The sequence below is a fragment of the Bactrocera oleae genome, chromosome 3 (genome assembly GCF_042242935.1).
Source record: "Bactrocera oleae isolate idBacOlea1 chromosome 3, idBacOlea1, whole genome shotgun sequence".
NCBI lineage: Eukaryota > Metazoa > Arthropoda > Insecta > Diptera > Tephritidae > Bactrocera > Bactrocera oleae.
This window is the reverse complement of record NC_091537.1, coordinates 865232-887812: the sequence shown is the minus strand read 5'-3', so window position 1 is coordinate 887812 and position 22581 is coordinate 865232. Positions and strand designations below refer to the sequence as shown.

Below are 22581 nucleotides of genomic sequence, written 5' to 3'. Positions count from 1 at the left end.
ATAATGGTTCAATACCGATTTACAACACCAACCTACTAAATCACCAAGTATCAAGTTTCATTAAAACAGCGCAAGACTTTCAACAACAGTTATATAAATCAAACTCTGAGCCAGATGTACGCGTTAGTTAGAACATATATACAAGTAGAAGTGAGATTGTGTAAATTGCAGCATGCATTTGTTCCGTTTCATATAAAAGATTTGTAACATTAAATAATATTTATTGCATATTAAAAAAATATATATAAGCACAACTCAGCGTTTTACAATACATAATTTAATATAATTGCAAAGTAAATTGTTATAAGTATAGCATGCATATATTCACAGACTTGTTTTCGCAGCCGGAATAACTGCTGGCACTTTGGCTACTGTTAACGTGACTTTGTACAATAGAAGATACTATAAAATGGGTTATACCCAGTTTTTTGTTTAGTTTATACTTTTAATAATCGATAATAATGCCTAATTCGTAAGCATGTCCTCATCATCATTAGGTATGCGCTTCCATCGCTTTGTCATCGTCAAAACTATAGCAACAATAAAGAAGATTGCTCCAATTGTTAATAAAACAATTCCGGTATAGAACCCATAATCTCCCAAATTGATTACAAGCTGAAATGGCAAATATATCAACTTTATACTACAAGTACGCACTTAGTGCAGATTCTTACCTTCGTTCTACTAGCTAATCTCTCATCTAATACAGCTATTTGATTGAACCAAAACATCGGCATCAGGAATTTTGGTACGCCACGATAAATGCTAAATACACATACATTTATATACATACACATTTAAGAAACTCATATATTCCACAAACTTACTCGAAGTCATTATCAGGTTCGATCATCATATTGATTTGCAAACGGCCATTTACTTGGAGAGGTACGCCAGTGATTGGTTCTATTGCCAAGTTGAAACTATGCTTATTAGAATCCGGTTCTAATCCTGATACTGCGTCTAGATAACTACGATCAGCCAAATGAAAGTGTGGAAAAGAGGCATAAATTGGTGCATTGTTCCGGCATTTTTTACACTCCACAACTCCGGTTTTCGGGCATTCGTCGAAGTTTGGATCGCAAAAACATTTCTGATTTGGATAATTTTCACCAGAATCAAGCGTCTCCGTCGTCCCTACCCAATTGTATGCTGTTAAGCCGTATTTTTCTACAGTACCATTTGGTGCCAAATTCATGTAACGGCATGCGTCTGTGGCAAAGATGGTTATTTCTTGCTTAGAGCTTAAATTCGGTGGGAATAGATCACCGGTGGTGCCATTAACGGTGCCACATGGTGTCTCATAAAAGCCCGTCTCATTCTTCATGTTCCAATGCGTCAAGCGACCCAAATTAGCCATATCATCGACACCACTATGTATTGTGAATAGGCCGTCATATTCGGCTGAACCATTGCGGTCAACTAACCAGCCAAAGCGAGTGTATGGTATCTTTATTTTTGTTGTATTGAAAAGGTTTAAAAAATCGATAAGCCTATCCTTGTAACCTTCAAAGATCCACTCGCGCACTGTTTTCGTTGTGTAGAGCTCACCGCCCTCACGATTCAGCATGAAATTAACCACTTTTTTGATCAACTTGTTTCTATGTCTCGTCTGATCAGCAACAGTCTACCAAAAAGAAAACCAATTTACCTAGAATTGCTATCACCAACTAGTTTTCCTTCCACTTACCGCTGTAATCACATGAGCAGCTGTCACCATGTCATCCAAAGAACCATCAGATCGCTGCTCATCGAAAAACCAGGTTCGCTTTTGAAAGTACGACACTGTATTGTTTTCGAAAAACGTAATATTTTGTTTCAAGTGCTTCTCAAGAAAAACATATGGTCCCATTTCCACAAAATGGGGTTTGACGTTCGGGTTTCTTATCTCTTCAGGATTACTCCAGTTAAACAAATGAAATTCCAAATAAATTGGAATGGGTGCTTCCACCCAATTGTTATAGCCTTCTGAACCAACTTTAATTACCAAATTCTGAAAATATTTCAACACATCAATTATATTAATTCGTTTTTTTTTTTTATCTTTTAAAATGCATACTAACCTTTTTCATAATATTATCAGCGATGTCCTTCCAAAATATAAGCAGAGCGATGCCGATAGCGGTGAAGAAAGTGCCAAAGCCAAAAACCCATGCTTTCCGCTGAGTGACGCTACAAGCTTCACAACACATCTTGTTTCTTTTTTTTTTAATTTTCTTTAAACTAGAACACGCAGACTTAAAATTAAAATATGTTCACAAGCAATAGTTTATTTTCGTTAAGTGAAGAGAAAATTTCAGAGTGTGCCTACTCAGCTTTGGCTCTTACTGCAAAAAAGTTATAAAATTTTTAATTAAGTTTTAAGTAAATTTTTAAATGGTAAAGAAGTAGCTACATATGGTATATGCATATGAATTGGCATATTAAAATATTGGAGTGTCAACCGATTCGGAAAAATACGATTATCGGATGGATTTAGTGTGTGTAAGTGAGGACAAATATTTGTTTTTCGAGTGATTTCAATAAAGTTTTAATAATTGTATTATGGGTTAACAAAACGCATTTTGCTAAATGTGAAGCAACTAAAGAGCGATAAGACATTTCAGAAGTTGAAAACAAAGCCATGTTCAGTTCGAATATGAACTTTAACCGGGCGTAGTACACACATGCATACATACTAAGTTTATGCATATGTCCAATCGCTAATTATCATTGTATCCACTTGTACACATATTTATATATATGTACGTAATGTGAATATACTCGCATTTGTATATTATATACTTCGGAAATTGAACTGACTTTTTCAAATATTCGACTTTCGTTCCATAGGGCAGGCAGTAGGAAAAGAGGTATTAGATGGTCTGTAGCCTTCGGCGGATAAGGCAAAAAAAGTGGCGTCCGTTATCTGCGTAAGTCACAGAACAACTGCGCGTCCCTTACATTCAAAAGATTTCGATACTAATCCACGTCAGATAATGATTTTAGTAGCAATCGTCGCACCCGACGAAAGTTTCCGACTTAACCAGCCACGCTTTCAACATAAAGACGTCCTAAATCTTATATCTTAAAAGACGAACGAGATGTCATACAAACAACACAGAACGAAAATATTTTATACTATACTTTATAGAACGAGTTTGGTAAATTTTTAAGTAGTTATTCTCCGAGTAAATTACCCAGTTGCACAATCAACTATAAAAACAAGTTTGTGTAGACTATTGTGCTATTTACCGACATACCTAATGAACAATTCAGCAGTATTTCAGTATGTCTATATATATATATATATATGTTGCGAATATGTGCAGTTAACTGTTGCCGATTGCAACAATTCACATTCAAAGTAGATTAAAATGAAAACTAAACTGCATTTAACAACTAATCTCTTTTATAAGTGCCTCCCTCGAATCCAATTACATTTAACATCTAATCAAAAGCCTACAGATACGGCGTTATCGCTAATTATAGACTTCAAACTGTTTATACCGAGACGCAATAGTAGTCGCTTCGAACGGCATTAAGAATTGGTATTTTAGATAATATTGAAACAATTGTTATTGTGACCATTCAATATGAAATACTGCATATATTTTTTAAACTTTGATAGGCTCATTGGTGGAATTGATTGAATACGACATACATATATATGTAGATGCAAATATATATATATACCATATTTGTGGTTCTCTTTTATATATATTTAGATATATTGTTATAAAACTTCACTTAATAATAATACAACATATAATTATACCCAGAACGGGGTATATAACGTTTGCCATGGAGTTAGTAACACCCAGAAGAAAATCCTATAAAGGGTATATATAAATGATCACCGTGACAAGCTGAGTCAATTTATCCATGTCCGTCTGTCTGCATATACGCGAACTACCTCAGTTTTTGAGATATCGATCTGGAAGTTTGCACACGTTCTTTCCTCCTCAAGATGCTACTCATTTATCGAAACCGCCGATATCGGACCATTATAGGATATCGCTTCAAACAAACTAAGGGATCAAAATCAAGCCAAAGATATTTTTGTACACTTTTAGGGCCGAAGTTTACCTATTTTTTTGTTTTTTTAGTATTTTTGCAACATTCAAAGAATTTTCATACGACATAGATAGATAGATAGATCTATAAGATATAGAGATATATAGATAGATCTATCTATCTATGTGTGAATATACATTCGTACATTTTTATCGGCTTATATGAATTGGAGTCCTAAGAAATAGAAATAAATACTTTTTGAGGAGAAGGGAATAGCTTATGTGAACACAATACTGTTGTAGTAATAGCGGCAGAAACTAATCCACAAATAAATTAGAGGAAATGTTGGCGATTTGACAGCCTTCGTCCGGATATAAAATCAAGTCCGTTCTAATATGGTAACCGTCAGCACATTGATTCTAGTAGTTGTTTCAACTACAAATGTATGTATCGCCTTAAGTTCAAGTTTATATATAAATGTGTGTGCATTTAAATTTGTTTAACAACGCCATACATATTTATAACGTTTATATTATATTAGTCTCGAAGGGAAAAAGCTAGTACATAACACATATATGCACACACATACCGTTAGAAAATCATTAATTTTTGCGGACAAAGACATATAGCATATGAAACTAAATAACTACTGCTGTGAAATTCCGATAATTCACTATCCACAAGAAAACTACGTAAATAGATAACTCAAAAGTAGTTCTAAGAGGCATTTTAATAAATTCTGTTTCGATTAACTTTTCAAAACGTAACATTACGAACGGTTAACTATGACTAATTAGATGAACTTACGTGCAGTGCTCTAATCTCTTTAAAAGCTAGACTACATCAGAAGCAAGGATGACTCAGAAGTAGGTTTTCTAATAATCTCGACTCCACTATATTTTCACTGTTTCTACATACACTTGATTTTATTATGAATTCAAGAAAATATTTGATTTCAAATAGCAACTTGGCTATTGTTGCAACCTAGGTATTGAAGATAAATTCACTTATACATGCATAGGTCCCACAATCTTTAATTATATTAATATAATATATACATACATTATTAGGTAAACAACCAAGATTTGCAATTTGTTATCTATTAATTCCCATTGTTATATGTGGTGACAATAGCTTCAATAATTCTTATTTTTATCACATTCTACTCTTTTTGAACAAACCATTGCACAATTCACAAAGATAGATTGTACAATGATCACTATTATTTCTTAAACCTTCGTAAATAAATATAATTTTCGGAAAAGTTATAAGAAAAAACTAAACGCCTAACAAAAATAAACCATTCACCATGGTGACATTGATTCGTAGGTAATAACAAACGGTCTCCACGAAAAGATTTTTAGTATATACTCATATAGTTCATTTACTTCTTTTAAAAATAAAAATGCCAACGCGTAATACAGTTTATTACAATAATGTAAGGATTAATTATCTGTCATACTATTTTTATGGTTGAGCAAATCGAGTACTTTTTAATTTTTTGAATTTATGAAGACTTTCGGCCAATTTTGTCAATTATTAATTTACGATATTAAATTCGTTATTAGTAGCATCTCTACGTTTTTGACAGCAGAGTGGTAGCCAATCAGCGCTAACCACGAACACGCACACAAAAATATTGTTAGTGTATCAATGTAATTCGCACATTTGCCAGCGAAATTTAAAGATTAGAATTAAATAAGATCTTTTAAATTATGAAAATAAATAAATACATTAAATAAGTAAGACATATATTTAAAAAGTTAAAATTTCAACGATGAGAACCTTAGCACTTATCTTTCTTGTGCAAATTGCTTTTTGCCTCTTGAGTGTTGCGTTTGCGGGTCGAGATTTCTATAAAATTCTTAATGTAAAAAAGTCGGCCTCAACAAATGAAATTAAGAAAGCATACCGAAAACTAGCGAAAGAACTGCATCCGGACAAAAACAAGGATGATCCCTCGGCTTCTGAAAAGTTTCAAGATTTGGGTGCGGCATATGAAGTACTATCTGATCCAGACAAAAGAAAAACATATGATCGATGTGGCGAGGAATGTCTTAAAAAAGATGGAATGATGGATCATGGAGCAGACCCTTTCGCTAGTTTCTTTGGTGATTTTGGTTTTCACTTTGGTAACGGTGATCCACATGAACATCAAGCTGCTCGCGGAGCCAATATTGTAATGAACTTATATGTGACTTTGGAAGAGTTGTATTCCGGCAACTTTGTAGAAATTGTTCGAAACAAACCGGTGCTAAAACCGGCTACCGGTACACGTAAGTGTAATTGCCGTCAAGAAATGGTAACTCGCAATTTGGGTCCCGGTCGATTCCAAATGATACAGCAAACGGTATGTGATGAATGTCCAAACGTTAAACTTGTCAATGAGGAACGTACATTAGAAGTTGAAGTTGAAGCAGGTATGGTAGATGGGCAAGAAACACGTTTTGTTGCCGAAGGTGAGCCCCACTTGGATGGAGAGCCCGGCGATCTTATAATTAAAATAATGCAAACTCCGCATAAGAGTTTCCAGAGAAAAGGTGATGATTTGTACACGAACGTTACAATAAGTTTACAGGTAGGTTTGCAATTATATTGACACATACCATACATTCACATTGTTTATAATAAATATCTCTCTAATTTAGGATGCGCTTATTGGATTTACTATGAATATCACACACTTGGATGGTCACGCTGTGAGCATTACTCGGGAAAAAATAACATGGCCAGGTGCACGCATCCGTAAGAAGGGTGAAGGTATCCCAAATTATGAAAATAATAATTTGCAAGGCAATCTATATATAACATTCGATGTGGAGTTTCCAAAAAAAGAGTTAAACGATGCCGAAAAAGAAGGTGTGTTTTGGAAATGACATTTTAGTCTAAATTAAAGGGCGTATAAAACAAAAAATTTTGTACGACTATCTAATATACATATATATATATAATATACACTACATATGTACTTTTTTCAGATCTTAAAAAAATACTTGATCAGACGTCCATTAACAGGGTTTACAACGGGCTGTGAAATTTGAAAATAGCATTCACTGATAATTTTTAGTTAATTAATGAATTTTTTGTCTAAAATTGTTTTAGACAAGTGAACTAGTAATATTTAAATTGTAACATATATTTTGAACTTTAAAATTAAGTTATTTTTTAACGTCGGGTTAAATAGATTTCAACTGAAATAATTAAAGTAAATTCTAAGTTATTACAAAATACCAAATGATGCTACACGAGACGAAATATAACATTTTTGTTTAAATGGTTGTTTTAATAATGTAAAATGGTAAGTAATAAAAAATGCGATCTTCTATATATACGTTTTTTCACCATAATTGTACTTAAAACATACACAGTTAATTCAGCTCAAAAGCTTTCGAGCTTAATAAGGTAGCAAAATATCTTCAAATGTATGTATGTACTTCTGAGGTGTACTAGTTGCCTAATAAGTATTCGCCTATTCCAAAAAATTTCCTCCTGCTAGTAGTAAATAATACAAAAAAATTAGATCTGAAAACAAATTAATATTATTTATATATATGGTACATACGTATTTAAACGTCAACATTAAATGCAACACGGCTTCCGGCAGTACAGAAACTAAATGCAGGACAGGGTAGATTTTCTAATGGAAGCAACACTGCCGCCGACAACGAATATATATATACTTACAGGGTAAAGGAAAAGGATAATCGAATTTCGAACAACCAGTATTACCTAGAGCATGAAGGCACGTCTTGCAAGGCAAACGCGTTGTGACTTAATAAAACCGGGGGAAATGTTCAATATATTTAAGAGCGATTATATTTATAAAATGGTTCATTAGTGGAGTAAGTCTTATTACATTTGAAAAGTTACCAAAATTACTTAAAACTATTAATTTTTATAAGCTGGACGGTTTACCTATACCGTTAGTTGAAAAGCTTCAACCATTTCATATTTTCTGCCAAATTTGTAAAGTTATTCTTATGAATGTCGCGTAAATATTTTCATATAGAGGTAAGTGATATATATAATACATTTGATATATTTATAGATATATAAATATGGACAATAGAAATGAATAGTATCTCAAACTGTGAAGCAGTAAATTATACACATATTCCACATTTTCCTCTACATTTTCACACTACAACAAGCTCTGTTATTAGTTTATTATTTCTAGCAGCGGCGTCCTCTACTAGGCTATCGATTTTCTCTTGTTTTTCAACCGTCAGTGACCTAAAAATTACTTACAACCGGCTCAGCATTATGTATGTACGTACCGATGTTGTATTATCATTTACATATATGCATGTATGTGTCAAAAACAGACAAACACTAAAACCAAATTCAATCAGGGGGAAATAATTTTGGAATAATCCTTACTTTTATTTATATAACTGGAGTTTGCCTTCTCACCACTTTAAGAAGTTACCACTTTAAGTTACCACTTTAAGTTACTATCTTAATGCCTTCAGCTTAGTTAGTTGAAGTTGGTTGTATTAAACTAGAGACTAATTACTAATCCGCACTTTTCTTGCAGATAACTTTAATTTATTTTTTACTGCTTATACCATGGCCTCAAACACATATAATAAAGTTGCTTTGCTCCAAAGATAGCAGTCGCTTAGTACGCAAAATAGTGCGTTCAAAGTGGATACCCATATTGGATAAATATTCGGTAAGTCCATTTGGTAGAACGTATGAACACGTTTGCTGAAATTGTCTACTTTTAGGCGAAATTACCTTTAGAATGCCCGTTACATCCGCTACGTGATGTTTTTTCTCCATACCAAGATGCCAAAAAACGAGACCGACCGACCCAGTGGACATGTCGCCTGTGTGGTAAAAGCTTCTATCAAGAAAGATTTTTGGACTTACATTTTGAGACGCGTCACAAAAGTATCATTAATGAGGTTTGAAAACAACTACAGCTTTTATACATATGAACATTGTCGTTTACATAATTACATTCCTCTAATTAGGCTGAGGATGCCGTCTGCTTGGCGGATTTTTGTGATATAATGCGATGCGAAGTATTCCAAACAGAGGAATCATCCAGCTTGACCACCAGCGACCAGCATGTCGTCACCGATATTGAAGTTTGGGGCGATTCTCTGGGTCAGAATTCGGCATTAGCTAAGGCGAATACGCCATATTTGAGTTTGATACCTCTAAGGTAAAATGAATAAATTTGTTTTCAAATTTATGAGTATTACAATTTATATTTTTTCCTCGTAGGACTTCATCTATAGGCGGTACACGAGCGGCTAAAGTACAAACTCGTCAATTATGTCAAGACAAAATTGGTCAGAATAAATTTAAGGACACTGGTAAGTTATATATACATATATATATATATATATGTATGTAGATCCTACTCTCAATTGGTAACCCATCCGAAATCCCTATCAAACTTCCTGTCCAAAAATATAGTCGAAAATATAATTATTGCTGAAAAGAGCAAGCAGACGACAACCATCATTGCCAATGAACCAATAAAAAATATGAAAAAGGGACATGCTGACGGTGAACATTCAACAGGAAGTTCTACAAATGCGGAGCACAACAAGGCTGCCAATACACAAACGCCAACACACCCCCGTAGTCAGAAAGCCAAAAAGAAAGGCTCAAAGGAACAAGATCACAATGAGACAGACGAGGGAAATACGAATCAACCTGACAATAGCAGCACGCACAAAAACGATAATGGAAACATTCAGAAGACCCGCTCCAGTTGCAAGGCCGAAGAACTTAACAAGCTGAAATTGCAATGCGAGGCTTTGGTTCGCAGTTGCATCTCTGGTCTTCTGTTGACTATGACGGATCAGATGTTTAAAGAAATGGAAGGTTGGTCCAAATTACTTAAAATCTGGTACATAGTATATTTCTATATATATGTATAACATCTATTGCAGAGGAAATGAATAGAGCCGTTTGTTGGTATTTATCATGCGAACGCTATTGGGAGGATGGTCCGCTTGAGTCCCGCACATTTCCTTGGGGGTTGACGTTAATACTAATTTTCGTGTTATCGACTGGAGTATGCTTTTGCTACTACATTATTTGGATATTATTTGAGTAAGTAATTAATGCGTGTATTCACATCAGCGACGACAAGTGATGTAATTTTAAGTCAAGCAACACACTGTTCTTGAATGATTTGTGATTAAGCAAAAGTTGTCTATTTCAGTTCCGAGGAGACGATAATCAATACAAATCAACACGATTACATGTACCAACGGTATCAGCAATCGGGTCCAATAAAACACCCGCACCAGCAACAGCAGCAGCAGCACCAGACAATGACGTCTACCGGTATGTACAGTGGCATGCGTCAGAACGCGGCCCAGCCTTACTATTACCAACAGTCGGCCCACGAATTATACCCCGAACAACTTCAATACGACTATCGCCACAGTCCAAGACGATACAGGACCGAGTCCCATACGCAGAACACTTCAACGGTAGCCGACATGGCTGGAACACCACACCATCGACATGTACCGACGCAGAGTCACGTTTACCAACAGGACATTTTAGACCGACGCGACTATACAAGTAGACCTATTGCCACAACAGCGGTTACAACTGTAGGTGGCAAGTCGATGAACAGTTCCGGCGGTGCACCAAAGTCTGCGAGCACCGCAGGTCTGGGGACATCCGGCGTCACAACGTTGGATAGCGAACCGAGCATGAGTGTGGCTGCGGGAGGAGGACGGCATTACAATACTCACCCACGGCCCCTAACCTCTCATCATCGGAATAGTGGCGCCTCTCAGCATTCATTACGCGCTTCATCATCTATTCATGAATTTATGCAGAATGACATAGGCCAAAATGAGCATTACATCTATGTTACGTATCCGCCAGATCTAAAAAAACGCTATTTTGATAAATACGAATAAATACTCGTACGTATATGCAGCTGATCGCCATTATTTATTGGCTTTGAAGAGATCGGCTGCACTTGGCAGATGCATTAGGGCAGTACACAGTAAAATGAAAAAAAATTAAAAATTAAATACTTGTAATACACTCACATACATTGCACAACGCCATTGCATCGATATATATACGAGTATTATGTATATGCTCGAAACTCTCTCGGGGCTTGAAAGCATACTCAAAGCATCGAAATGTCATAATTATTCATTAATAAAGTAAATATTTCTAAATAAATTTCCAAAAACAAAACAATCAAACTAAAATTGTGCATGCATTTATACTACATGTAAATAATGTGGCTTACATTTCGAGGTAACATAATTTTGTGACCAACCCCGACCCAAATTCAACTTCAAAGGAGAATCGGGAGACGCGTCGTTGAAATCAGTTTCTTCCCAAAAGTATAGATTAAAACCATTTCAGTTTTCGATTGTTGCGTTAGCAACATATACATACATACATATATTATTATTTTATTATTTTAAGTCCCTTTATACGAAGATATTGGTTGTTTTTCATATGTTTTACTATATGATAAATATTTAGTTCCACAGTCATGTCACAGTTATTGTAAAATACGTTCATGAAAATTATATTAATTTATACATTATTTAGAATATCGAGATTTTATAAACCAATTTTTTAACTACTTAACGGTAAAGATATGCTTATAGTTTTCTAATTTCGTTCGGCATTTATGAATTCGTATTCTTAAATTTTTAATAAACTTAAGTACATCGAGTGTATTTAGGTACTCCCTTAAACGAAAAGATACGCCAAACGAGGCGGTTCTTGGTTTTTACATGACTGCCATAGCATTGCCTCCGAAGTATCCCGTGTCGACGAATCTGTCATAGTTCTGAAAATAAAAATAAAATAAACTCCAACGTAACAGAACTAAAAAGCAAGTATAAGCAGAAAATAAAAATGGAAAACTAAGCCAAAGAAGTCTAACATAACTAATGAAAATAATAAAAAAAGTAAAACTTTTCTTAACCTTTGTCACTTCAAAAGTATATAAATTTACATATACGAGTATACATTTCTAGTCAGATTTATTTATTTATTTATTTTTTCCATGTTTTTACTAGTTTATATAAAAAATAATTTCTACACATGAGGTACGATTTAATAAAGCTGAACACAAATTTGTTTGTGTATCTCTTCTTTCTAACTTATTTGAATTGATCTGATCAATTATTTGGATCTTCATTCATCTTGCATTGGCTATCACCTTTCAATTTGGATTTCTATCTCACCTTAGATTCTTCAAAATCCGATTCGTCGTCGCTGCTTTCACATTCGCTATCCGGTGGTGATAATGGCTCTGCGCCATATTTTTCTAAACTGCTTTGCATTTGTGACCTCTTCAGAATGCATGTTAGCTGATATGCAGTCAGCCGCCCGAAAGTGGTTGCTTCCAAGTTCGGTTTACAATCATCCAGGAGGAAATTAAATAACTCCTCATTACCCTTTTCAATAGAAATATGTAGAGGTGTGTATCCACCTTTTCCTTCCTGCAAACATTCAAATACATTTATTAGAACTTATGTTATTATGGTTCCACATGGAATTTAAAAGTCTTACTCTGGCATTAATATCCGCTCCAGACTGTACTAAAGTTTTTAGTATTTGTAAATGGCCTCCTTCGGCAGCCAAATGAACACAATATTCGCCTAAAAGCAATACAATATATACTTATATTCAATATTCAATATTCTATGAGGCAACATTAATTACAAAGTTAAAACATGAAAAAGTTATGATTCAAATGATCGATGCAAATCAAATGAAGCTCAAAATGTTTCCATATATAAAACATAATTATTTTATTTCTATTCTTTCGCAACATGTTGCACAGAGCGTAATAGTTTTTGTTCACCTAACGGTTGCTTTAAAGACCTTAAACTAATCGAGTTAGATATACAATTTTTTATATGTATGTATATATGTATGTAGATAAATGATTTGGAAGACGAGACGAGTTGAGCTATAACTAATAGCTAATGAAAAAAGTTCAACCTGCGATTGATTTTATGCCGTATATATCGGTCAATATGTAGGATATCTAAGTGAATATAAAATATTGGATATTCTGCGGTTTAATGTCGAAAGTGTGAAATCGGTTTACGAATTACCCATTACTTTTATATATATCACATATGTAAGTATGTATAATGGTTTTCGTTATACCAGCAAATTTAAAACCGAATATAACCGAACATAAAATATATAAGTACATATAGTATATTTTTTACTAAGTTGTTTTATATACATATAGATATACACATCTGTTTACGATATAATATATACATACATACGTTTATGTAAGCGTATGTACGTAGACTTTGGGTCACGGCGCTCCAACCAAACCATACTTAATTTATGAATGAATGTTGAGAGATTGGTAACCTCATTTACTTATATCGCTGATACAATAAGTGCGAGTTCAGACGTGAAAATATTAGTTGCTCATTACCGGTAACTGGAGTCGGGCAATTTTCTGAATTTATTTTCATATCTCATTCTCAAATTCTTATACGCTTCTGCTACGAACACAAAGCGTGTTGCTCGACCATGAACAACTCTTCGCCCTCTCGCCGACAAATTACGAGACCCCCGGCAACAAAATCCTTCGTGTGTGATTCGCCACTAACAAACCAAGCTTTTAGTTCAGAACTAAGTACGCAGTTCGTGCTTTTAAGCTGTCATTTGGACAATGAAATAATCTAAACAAAGTGCCAACGGTATTTCAAGACAGAAACGAGTATTTCAAATGTACATTCATAAATACAATTTACTTTATACACATATGTATATATATACAGAAGAGGTCATACGACGGAACTGAAACTTTTCAGCATTTTTAACTAACCCACACAGTAATGACATACATACATACATATATATATATATATATATATAAATATATATATATACAAATATATATATATATGCACATTCATATAAACATGATAGCAGTGAACCATGGCAATCGAACGATGACGCCGAACAAACGTGCCTGTGCACTTATCGGCCGCTTATGTGTGTGTTCAGAAAAAACCCGAGAAATTCCCACAATAAAGTACACAAGTAAGCAACAATACTTTTGCATACAGAAATGTGAGTTAAGTTCGTAAAAGCTAAAATTAACAAAGCCAAAAACAAAACAATAATGCTAACAATCATCGTTATATGACAGCGACAGCAACCCAGTAGGAATTCAAATGAGAAATGAGTAATTGATCTGGTATAAAAAAAACGAACACACACGCTAGAATAATGCATAAAGTACCTACATATAATATTTATATGAAGGACAAGCCTGTTAAGCATTGGTAAGTTCAGAAATACTTTTTAGCGATAACGCAGGACAGAACTAACATTCTTACTTATAAAATTCGCACTACAAATTCCAAGTAATTGAAAACATCAAAAATAAATAATATTACATTGCTTTGAATACGTACATATGGTACATACATACATATGTATATTTCCTTATAGCGCAGTTTCTCCTGCAAGTAACGAGAAACACGAGGTTTTCGTATAATTTAATATTATTAATAGTCTAAATAATATGTTTATATGTTTGTATGTGTGACATTTAGTCAAAATTATAATCTTGCCTTAAATATTACTCATCAAAAACATTTGAATGGTCGATTGATGTAGATTCATGTGAATTGTCGGAGCATGTCGGGAAACTAAAGTCCGAGTAAATCTCCGAGAAATTGAATGGACTGTGAATTACCAACCACAAACGCATTTATAAGCAAACAAACACAATTTTGCATTAAAGATAAGACATAAGAGTGAGTAACTGTTACTGCCAAGTTTTAGATCTTCATGAATTCCCCAATACATAACATACATACGTACATATATACATATATACACATGTATGTACACACTAGTACGGTAGGGTTTTTCAATGAGATAAAAGCTTAATCAAGCAATTACCTTCTTCCAATGGCCCCTGCAATCTTGATAAGAATTAGTTAACAACAAGAAGCTTGAAGTTTTACGCAATCGGAAAACAATTTCGATATATGTAAATATAAACATTTTTGCTAGTTATCTGCAATCAATCGTAGTTAATTCATTAACTAGTATAAGGTTCAAACTAGTTGTAAGATAGTTAAGAAATAATTAACTTCACTGCAGGGTAAAATATTCAAGCTGTATATGAACGATGTACGATGCGTCTGTGGCCAATGCGGTTTCGTATTTAAGATCGCACGAACACTAAATAAAGGCGGGTTTTCCGCCTATTCGAAAGCAAGGAAATACAAAAGCATTTGGCACTTACAAGTAACAATGTAACGGTGAATTGGTGAATGCCTTCAGTTATGTGACGATTGTAGAGACAACTGTAATAAAAGCATAAACGCTTGCGTAAAGCAGGTGAAATAACAAAAAACCCCAGCGATAACTTTCAACGAAATGCCGCTATAATAAACCTCAAAACGAATAAAACAAACTAAGACAAGACGAAGAAGCCGAGAAAGTAACACGTGCACCAATAAAATGGTTAAACGATATTAAGTAAAAAAATTACTTTGATTTCTTTCAGCGAGTTCAAGAAATTCAGCATATCATCATAAAAATGAAAATATTCTATAGCACATACACTTACTCGAAATTCACATACTTTATTAACTTCAGTATTTAGTTAGATCATGTCTAAGAAGTTTACTTCCGTAGCCAATGCCAATGTCGATGCCGTCAATTCTAAATTAGAAGGATTTGTTGCGATTCTTTAAAATAAATGTTAAACGATTTGAAAAACATTCCGTTATACTCGGCCAATCTATGAACATATTTCGCTATTTAAAGTTAATTTTCAATAAGTCTACATAGCTGGCGTTTTGCACGTTTGCTATAAATAAATAGAGTAAAACCTGTTCATGACACCCAAATAATATGAAAGGCAACCGAATAAAATAGTTTTTGGAGACTCCCTAGTAAGCAGATAGTCGATTATATAAACGTAAGTCAGAGGTAAAATGAAAATGCACATAGCAATTTTTATTTTGAATACAGTTATTATGTAACCAAAATTTAATTATTTATTTTTCCAGTTATTTATATTTATATATAAATATACATACATACATACATACTTATGTATGTATATGTATTAATACATTGCATGATGGGATCGCCTTAAATATTTATTATCATCTGTTCCCTTATCTAATCAATGCAATTTTTCGCATGATTCGCAAGTAATCTTAACAGCAGTATTGAAATGCGGTAAGAAACTTCTAACAATTAGAAGTAAGACATCACTAAAGCATAAAAGATAACGATTTATCGGTGGGTATTTTCCAAAACGAACACGAACAATTTACAAAAATATTTTGGACACAAATCGAGGAGCTGTTATGACAGATGGTAATAACAAACAGAGCATTACCACTACGACTATGATAACTATGACTAACGACATACAAAAAAATTAACTTTATATTTCTGTTTGCGTAGAATCCTGTGGCTAAATACCAGTACTAAAGTCTTACATCCATGCAATTCCCACAACGGCGGTTTTACGACACCGGAATTAACCCGGATTTTATCCTCTTTAACCCTGTTTGGATTTACATCTATACTTCCGCTATGTGTATATTCATTATTCACATAATATGTACATAAGTATGTATGAATATATTATCGTATTCATTCAAAGCTTGTTACTTTTAACGTCAGCTTTCGAAAGTATAGCTTCTTCAGTGTTATTTCAGTTATTTGTTATTTTCGCTTTATTTTCGCTTCTCTTCTGTACAATCGGTTTGTTTGGAATTGTGCCCTCATCATGCTGTTGCCATACGCTTTTGTTATTTGGTGTTGGGGAAAACCCCAAAATGTTTTATATTTAGCACCGTATCAAATACGACGACTGCAATGAGCTTTGGTTTCATTGTGGTCAAAATACTAACCAATGGGGATACAAGTTTATAAACTATGTATGTATGGTGCATGTGTTCATCATACATACATATATAAATATAGTATATAGTATAATAGTAATGTATGTATGTAAATAAACATTCAAGTAAATGCAATTGGTTTTCTGTATTTCATATGATCTGTTATTGTGTCAACAGCATTTAACATTCTGTAAATTGTTTTAGGGAATGCAGTCGCGGAGACAGTACTAAGCTGTATATACAAAGTACAACCGCACAAAATTAATTCGCTCACCAATTAATATTATATATATTTTGACCATACGCAAATAGCACCAGACAAAAATAACGGTACCTGCTTGATAACTGCATTTCAAGTGGTCCCAACGCAAATGTACAAGTTTTTGTTTGCTGCTCAAAATTAAATATTTAAATTTTTTGCAATCGTTAACATCAAAATTGTTTTACTGATAAAAATTTTATAAAAATACGAAAAATACATAAGATCCTCATATTGTTACTCCTGTTTGCAGCTTAAAAGCCGAAATAGTTTAAGAGAAAAGTCCTTTCAAAGTCAAAACATCTCTCGTACTAACATAGCTATGGCCCTCTTCCCATGGGAGAGCACAGTTTCGGAAAAGCAAAGAAAGGTCACCCCGAGCATCTTAAATAACAAAAGGATGTGCGTTGGCAGCTGATTAAACAAGCATACCTGGACACCTGTTGACAATGACTGCCTGCCCCAAGCCAAGTAGAAAAAGCATATACACATAGCAAGATAACGTCACTTTGAATATCTTTTAAAAATCAAAGTACGTGCATTATTATAGAGAAATTGGTGTACAAATATTTTCCTTGAAACGTTCGCGCAATTTTACTTTTCGAACATATAATATCTCTGTATATACATACATATGTATGTAATTTTACGAATGAGGTAGTTTCTCGAAATATACGAAGAATTTTGTGTGTCAGCCAATTTGACGTCTGTGCAAAGAACGTGAAAAAAAACATACATACGTACACAAATAAACAAGAAACAAACTTTCGTTTAGCTTGCGGTGTTGAAGTTTGCTTGTTTTGCTCGCCTTTTACCGGATTTATTCTTTAAAAAAACGCATATGTATGTACATACATACATGTATATTGCATTAAGATTTAATGACGCAAAGGTGGAATCGATGTATTCAACAGTCGGATTGGATTTTCTGATTTTATTTTAATATTTGTATGGTTAAAAGACTTCGGCAGCTGTGGTAAAGTACATAAAAAAATTAAGTGTACACAAATTTTCGTGTTTTTTTTTTCAAAGAATAACATTATGTTTTTATAACCGTCGCTCTAACACATAGACATTGCTTCTAGCTACAATAATAATCATACTATAAATGTAAGAAAAAATTTATGTATGTATATGTATACATACATACTGAATGAATATATACCAATGTACCTTGTATCCACACTGAAGGCTTCTACTATTTATAGCTCCACTTGACCGATCAATACATTAACGGCATTATTGGTGCAGACATACATATACATAGATGTGTTTAATGTAACAGGTTTACCTAAAACAAGCTAATACCTGAGTCAACCAAATGTTTAATCCATACATATTTACATACAAACATACATAATTTAATGAGTTTATTTTTGTTTCCCATACCGGAGTTGGCACAATTATTTACAGCCTTTACAAAAACTTTACGATTGATGGGTGCAAAAATTAAAATATTCCTTCGGAAGAACTGTTATTGACGTCAGCACTTTTGGCATGTGCCAAAAAATCTACGGAGTTCTGAAATGCCGCATTGAATATAAATATTTTTTATACTTCTCTCTTTCATATGTAATTAGATATATATGTATGTATCAATTCTATGAACAAAAAAAAATTAAGAAATATATATACTTACATTAAATGTAAGTGCATATTTATGTATTCAAGTCTATTCTGTATATGCAAAAATTCATACACATGTGTACGTGAATGAAATGATGTATGTTTACGTAAATTTTGTTCAAGGCAATAGCTTCCACGGCTGTTTAATTTTAAAACACATAATATGTACATACACACATAAACATGAGTATATTATCCCCTAGCGAAATATTACGTCTATAAATAATTTATCTATGTATGCTGAGAATTTCTTATTTGCGTTACCGTTATGCCGTCTTCGCACTTGTCTAGCCGAGAAACACAGCCAGTCGCCAAATTTTTATATTTTTGGAAATTTTTATTTACCAAGCAAATAATCGTACTAAAATAATTTGCCTTTCACCCGGAAATATTTATTTGATTTTACTGTAAGTGTATACTTTTAATAAACTACTATATTCAAATATCTGTAGCAACTGTAGTCAAAAAATGGTTCTAAATTTGGAAAACAAGAGTTAAATAAATAACTTACCATTGTAATTGCGAATTTCCAAACCTGTGGGTAAACATTCATAACTAAGGGAAGAAACTCGCTTATCATTGGATCTGTAACCAAATTGACGATGAGCTTCATTGATCTCTGAAGCACTAAATGGAACTGTTAAAGCATTCACACATTGCTCATCACCAGACATGCAAGCAATATGTAAGGCTGTGTTTCCGTTGTTGTCGCGTATGGTTGGCTGCAAATATTGAATAGAGTCCATATTTACAAAATCATATACTTAATTCAAATGTAATATTGTAAACATATAATAAATTTCCGTAGTCAAACATACCTTGGCACCGGCAAGCAATAGCATGCGCATGATTTTTCTTTGTTTTGTTAGTGCAGCTAGATGTAAGGGAGTTTGTCCGTAATCGTTTTTTATGTCCAACAGACAAGGATGTATAGCGAGGCGGAAAAGGGCAGCTACCACATTGTCGTACCCCGATATGCAAGCCAAATGAAGATAGCTGAATAAAAAATTATTTTAAGAATAAATGAGTAAGAAACCGTGATATTTTATTGAAAAAGTTTAACAAATTAAATTTTAATTTAAACCCATAGGGGACTATTCCCCCCAGGGTTTTCAGGACAGCCCACAGCCCGGTGCTTTGAAAATTTTTTTCGCTAATTTTTTTCCAACAATTCCAACATTATTATGGGAATAGAAACTTTGTATTTTTTATATCTAAGAACTTACGTATCTCCTTCATCATTTTGTTGGTAGTATTGTTCCCACGCTGGCAATTGATTGAGTTCAGTCGATGACTTTGTTGTTATCGCTGGTTCAGGGTCCACGGTAGAATCTTTGCAAGACGCGCCCAAATTATTTATTGTACCGTGTTGTAAACTAAGATTACAAAAGTGTTCCGAAATATGAGCATCAACATCTTGCTTTGATTTCATTTTATTATCTTGTGAACTTGTAACTTCAGATACACTGGTTTGGTTTGGAGAGTTGATTACTTGTGGTCGAGATCTTGTATTGGGCTGTACAATGTCGGCATGCAAATCGTTGGATTCACATTCTTCTTCCTCAATGCAGCCAGAATCAACAATACATAATTCCTCTGCAGCTTTTTGACAATGATCGCTAATATTAGCATAATTACCATCTTTATGTACTGATTTATTAATATTGGGATTTTGCGAATTAAAACTGTTACTAATGTTTTCAGCAGAACTATGTTTTGATTCTTCATGTTCTTCGAAGAAAGAATTTTGGGGTCCTGAAAGAAACCCCGAATCCGTACCGTGTGCCAAATCGTAGTCTATATTTCCTGAAACCTCTTTCTTATGACCACTTTCTTCGTCGGTGTTCTTATTTACACTTTTAGATTCCGCAGTATTTTTATTCGACATTTTATAGTTTTATTTAAATATAATTGCCAATATAAATTTTCACTAAAACTGTTTTTATTGTTATTTACACTTTTAAAAAATATTATTCATTCACATATGCTTGTCTCAAATAGTTTACTTCTTTTAATAGCAAGAAAATTCATTGCGTTCGACCAAAGAATTCTAAAAGTATAGAAATTAAATTTGAATTATTATTATATATTTTAATAATATTATTATTCTAAGCCCTATATTAAAAACCTTTTACTAAACTAAAAACACTAAATTAAGAATTACATATAACTAAAGGTTTCAAACGCAAGGAAAATTATAGTGATCTTTCTGTAAACAAGGAATTAAGGTAATACTGCAATAATTTTAGGTTTGTACATATGATGCCAAAATATAATCATTCCATTCGTATTGGAATGAAAAACGAATTCAATATTTCCCAACACAAAGTTTTAAAGGATCACACGTTTTACAGCCTTATTTTAAAATCAATGAATAATACATTTTTTTAGAAATAAGCAAAGTTTAAAATAAGTACTTTGATGGGTTTTTCACTTATTTATAATCACTTTAGAATTTCAGTATAAGAACTACACAAATCATGTTTTTGTTGTTCATTTATTTTTATGTGCTTAATGCATTTACATATGTATATAAATATTTACTACATCTTTCTTCACACGAACCTTTTTTCACTGCTTCAATTAGCGTTTTATTAAATGTTTTTTTATTTTCTATCAACGGCTGTTTTACTTATTCCTATACGGAAATGTTTATGTACGCTAGAAGCCCAAATTAGTTTAATTGTTGTCTTCAATTTATTATTCTTTGGCTAAACAAATATATACTTTCTTTTTATGTATTTAAATAACTTATATTTTAACACTTGCTGCCAACCTCTCTCACATAATGTGTGTTGATTACTTCGCTTTCTCGTTAAAACTGGCAAAAATGACAACATTGCCTGTTGCTTGGTCGCCATTTTGATTTCAATCTAGTACATAATGCTCTACTACAAATTGTGACAACGTTCCGATTAGTACTGCCAGTTCTAATTTTTACATCTGACGGTTGCTTAAAGTATTGAAATTTCAAATAATATTGGTGTAATTGTATTTAATAATACGTTTAGAAAGCTTAGTATTGAATACCTTTGTATATGTGAATGGTTTAATTTTTATGATTTTATAACGTTTCTTTTGAACTCTTTTCTCTACAAAGTGTAGAAGTTGTTTTTGAAAGTGATATGCCGAAATTAATTGCCATAATTTGATCGGTAAGTACATGAAACCATAATTAAGCATAAAGTTTTTATAATTTATTGCAACATATTTCCCGCAAAATATTCCTTACGTTGAGTTTTGTTTCCGCACTTAAGATCAACTGCTGTCATTAACTTATTCCAATACATGCCAGGTAATCCTTAGTCATTAAAACTAGACCTCGAAGTATCATGTTGTTAAACCATGCAGTTGTAGCTATACAAATCGTGTTGGATAGTATATAATTGGCATTTACGTCTTAGTTGACGCTTGGCCAAGCTTCGCCTAGTTGTGCTTGCCGGAATGGACAATATTAGATCAACATCTCGGATTGGGGTTTGTACTCTGGTTCTGTTTAGTAAACGCGCATTTGAATAGTGTTGTTGTGAAAATATATGTCAATGCTATAGTCTATCTGTTGGTTCCAAAAACGAGTTGTGTTAAAAGAAGAGGTTAGATGAGTCTCATGTGTTATGCATGCAGATCATAAGTGCATTAATTGGTCGGACTCAAGTCTTGATATATATTATATAAGCTACCGTAATACGAAGAACTCAATTCTACTAGGTTAGGGAGGGTTGTATGTTCTTAAATTATTCAGTATATATTCTAAATAAAACCAATTGGCACTCAAGTCAAATATATATTTTCTATATGTATATGGGACAGCTTGAAAAAATAACT

The 22581-nt window shown here is 33.3% G+C and overlaps 4 protein-coding genes and 2 long non-coding RNA genes across 14 annotated transcripts; 4 read left to right on the top strand and 2 right to left on the bottom strand.

The window, feature by feature from the left end:
• Nucleotides 1–200: 200 nt before the first annotated feature.
• On the bottom strand, nt 201–5281 carry crq (croquemort). Of its 3 annotated transcripts, XM_014231044.3 has the most exons (7): nt 5059–5281; nt 4804–4980; nt 2064–2327; nt 1691–1993; nt 828–1627; nt 675–765; nt 201–615 (listed from the first exon to the last, which is right to left on the bottom strand). In XM_014231044.3, exons 3-7 carry the CDS (start codon nt 2190–2192, stop codon nt 466–468), a joined length of 1473 nt encoding a protein of 490 aa, XP_014086519.2. In that variant the 5' UTR covers nt 2193–2327; nt 4804–4980; nt 5059–5281; the 3' UTR covers nt 201–465. The 3 variants fall into 3 exon arrangements, with proteins under 3 accessions (XP_014086519.2, XP_014086518.2, XP_069963051.1); XM_014231043.3 differs by lacking the exon at nt 4804–4980; XM_070106950.1 differs by lacking the exons at nt 4804–4980; nt 5059–5281 and adding an exon at nt 3243–3363.
• Nucleotides 5282–5609: 328 nt separating this feature from the next.
• On the top strand, nt 5610–7270 carry shv (DnaJ homolog shv). The gene is made up of 3 exons (XM_014231045.3): nt 5610–6574; nt 6645–6855; nt 6975–7270. Exons 1-3 carry the CDS (start codon nt 5774–5776, stop codon nt 7028–7030), a joined length of 1068 nt encoding a protein of 355 aa, XP_014086520.1. The 5' UTR covers nt 5610–5773; the 3' UTR covers nt 7031–7270.
• A 401-nt stretch (nt 7271–7671) lies between these two features.
• On the top strand, nt 7672–11646 carry LOC106614921 (uncharacterized). 6 transcript variants are annotated; one of them, XM_036369549.2, is made up of 10 exons: nt 7672–7838; nt 7899–8007; nt 8177–8265; nt 8534–8671; nt 8727–8906; nt 8976–9169; nt 9232–9323; nt 9427–9840; nt 9909–10071; nt 10184–11646. In XM_036369549.2, the coding sequence occupies exons 3-10, from the start codon at nt 8260–8262 to the stop codon at nt 10896–10898; spliced, it is 1902 nt and encodes a 633-aa protein (XP_036225442.2). In that variant the 5' UTR covers nt 7672–7838; nt 7899–8007; nt 8177–8259; the 3' UTR covers nt 10899–11646. The 6 variants fall into 6 exon arrangements, with proteins under 6 accessions (XP_036225442.2, XP_036225440.2, XP_036225439.2 ...); XM_036369547.2 differs by having other exon boundaries at nt 8160–8265; XM_036369546.2 differs by lacking the exon at nt 8177–8265.
• LOC106614966 (NF-kappa-B inhibitor cactus) lies at nt 11362–21635 on the bottom strand. Of its 2 annotated transcripts, none has more exons than XM_014230929.3 (7): nt 21533–21635; nt 19983–20806; nt 19575–19752; nt 19268–19478; nt 12526–12614; nt 12198–12455; nt 11362–11797 (listed from the first exon to the last, which is right to left on the bottom strand). In XM_014230929.3, exons 2-7 carry the CDS (start codon nt 20642–20644, stop codon nt 11738–11740), a joined length of 1458 nt encoding a protein of 485 aa, XP_014086404.1. In that variant the 5' UTR covers nt 20645–20806; nt 21533–21635; the 3' UTR covers nt 11362–11737. The 2 variants fall into 2 exon arrangements, with proteins under 2 accessions (XP_014086404.1, XP_014086402.1); XM_014230927.3 differs by having other exon boundaries at nt 21322–21587.
• Nucleotides 16055–17006, top strand: LOC138856308 (uncharacterized). The gene is made up of 2 exons (XR_011395483.1): nt 16055–16338; nt 16429–17006. It is a non-coding gene; the product is annotated as an uncharacterized lncRNA (long non-coding RNA).
• LOC138856307 (uncharacterized) lies at nt 17397–19690 on the top strand. Its single transcript, XR_011395482.1, has 2 exons — nt 17397–18240; nt 18339–19690. It is a non-coding gene; the product is annotated as an uncharacterized lncRNA (long non-coding RNA).
• Nucleotides 21636–22581: the final 946 nt, after the last annotated feature.

Excerpts from the sequence above, each read along its gene's own strand:
- crq (XM_014231044.3), bottom strand. The coding sequence starts at position 2,192 with ATGTGTTGTGAAGCTTGTAGCGTCACTCAGCGGAAAGCATGGGTTTTT. Across the intron at positions 1,994-2,063 it reads CTGATAATATTATGAAAAAG|AATTTGGTAATTAAAGTTGG; the intron begins GTTAGTATGCAT and ends AAATATTTTCAG. Across the intron at positions 1,628-1,690 it reads CTGCTCATGTGATTACAGCG|ACTGTTGCTGATCAGACGAG; the intron begins GTAAGTGGAAGG and ends TCTTTTTGGTAG.
- shv (XM_014231045.3), top strand. The coding sequence starts at position 5,774 with ATGAGAACCTTAGCACTTATCTTTCTTGTGCAAATTGCTTTTTGCCTC. Across the intron at positions 6,575-6,644 it reads ACGTTACAATAAGTTTACAG|GATGCGCTTATTGGATTTAC; the intron begins GTAGGTTTGCAA and ends TCTCTAATTTAG. Across the intron at positions 6,856-6,974 it reads AAACGATGCCGAAAAAGAAG|ATCTTAAAAAAATACTTGAT; the intron begins GTGTGTTTTGGA and ends TACTTTTTTCAG.
- LOC106614921 (XM_036369551.2), top strand. The coding sequence starts at position 8,068 with ATGAATAGTATCTCAAACTGTGAAGCAGTAAATTATACACATATTCCA. Across the intron at positions 8,266-8,533 it reads ACCGGCTCAGCATTATGTAT|ATAACTTTAATTTATTTTTT; the intron begins GTACGTACCGAT and ends CTTTTCTTGCAG. Across the intron at positions 8,907-8,975 it reads ACAAAAGTATCATTAATGAG|GCTGAGGATGCCGTCTGCTT; the intron begins GTTTGAAAACAA and ends TCCTCTAATTAG.
- LOC106614966 (XM_014230929.3), bottom strand. The coding sequence starts at position 20,644 with ATGTCGAATAAAAATACTGCGGAATCTAAAAGTGTAAATAAGAACACC. Across the intron at positions 19,479-19,574 it reads TATTGCTTGCCGGTGCCAAG|CCAACCATACGCGACAACAA; the intron begins GTATGTTTGACT and ends CAATATTTGCAG. Across the intron at positions 12,456-12,525 it reads GAGCGGATATTAATGCCAGA|GAAGGAAAAGGTGGATACAC; the intron begins GTAAGACTTTTA and ends GAATGTTTGCAG.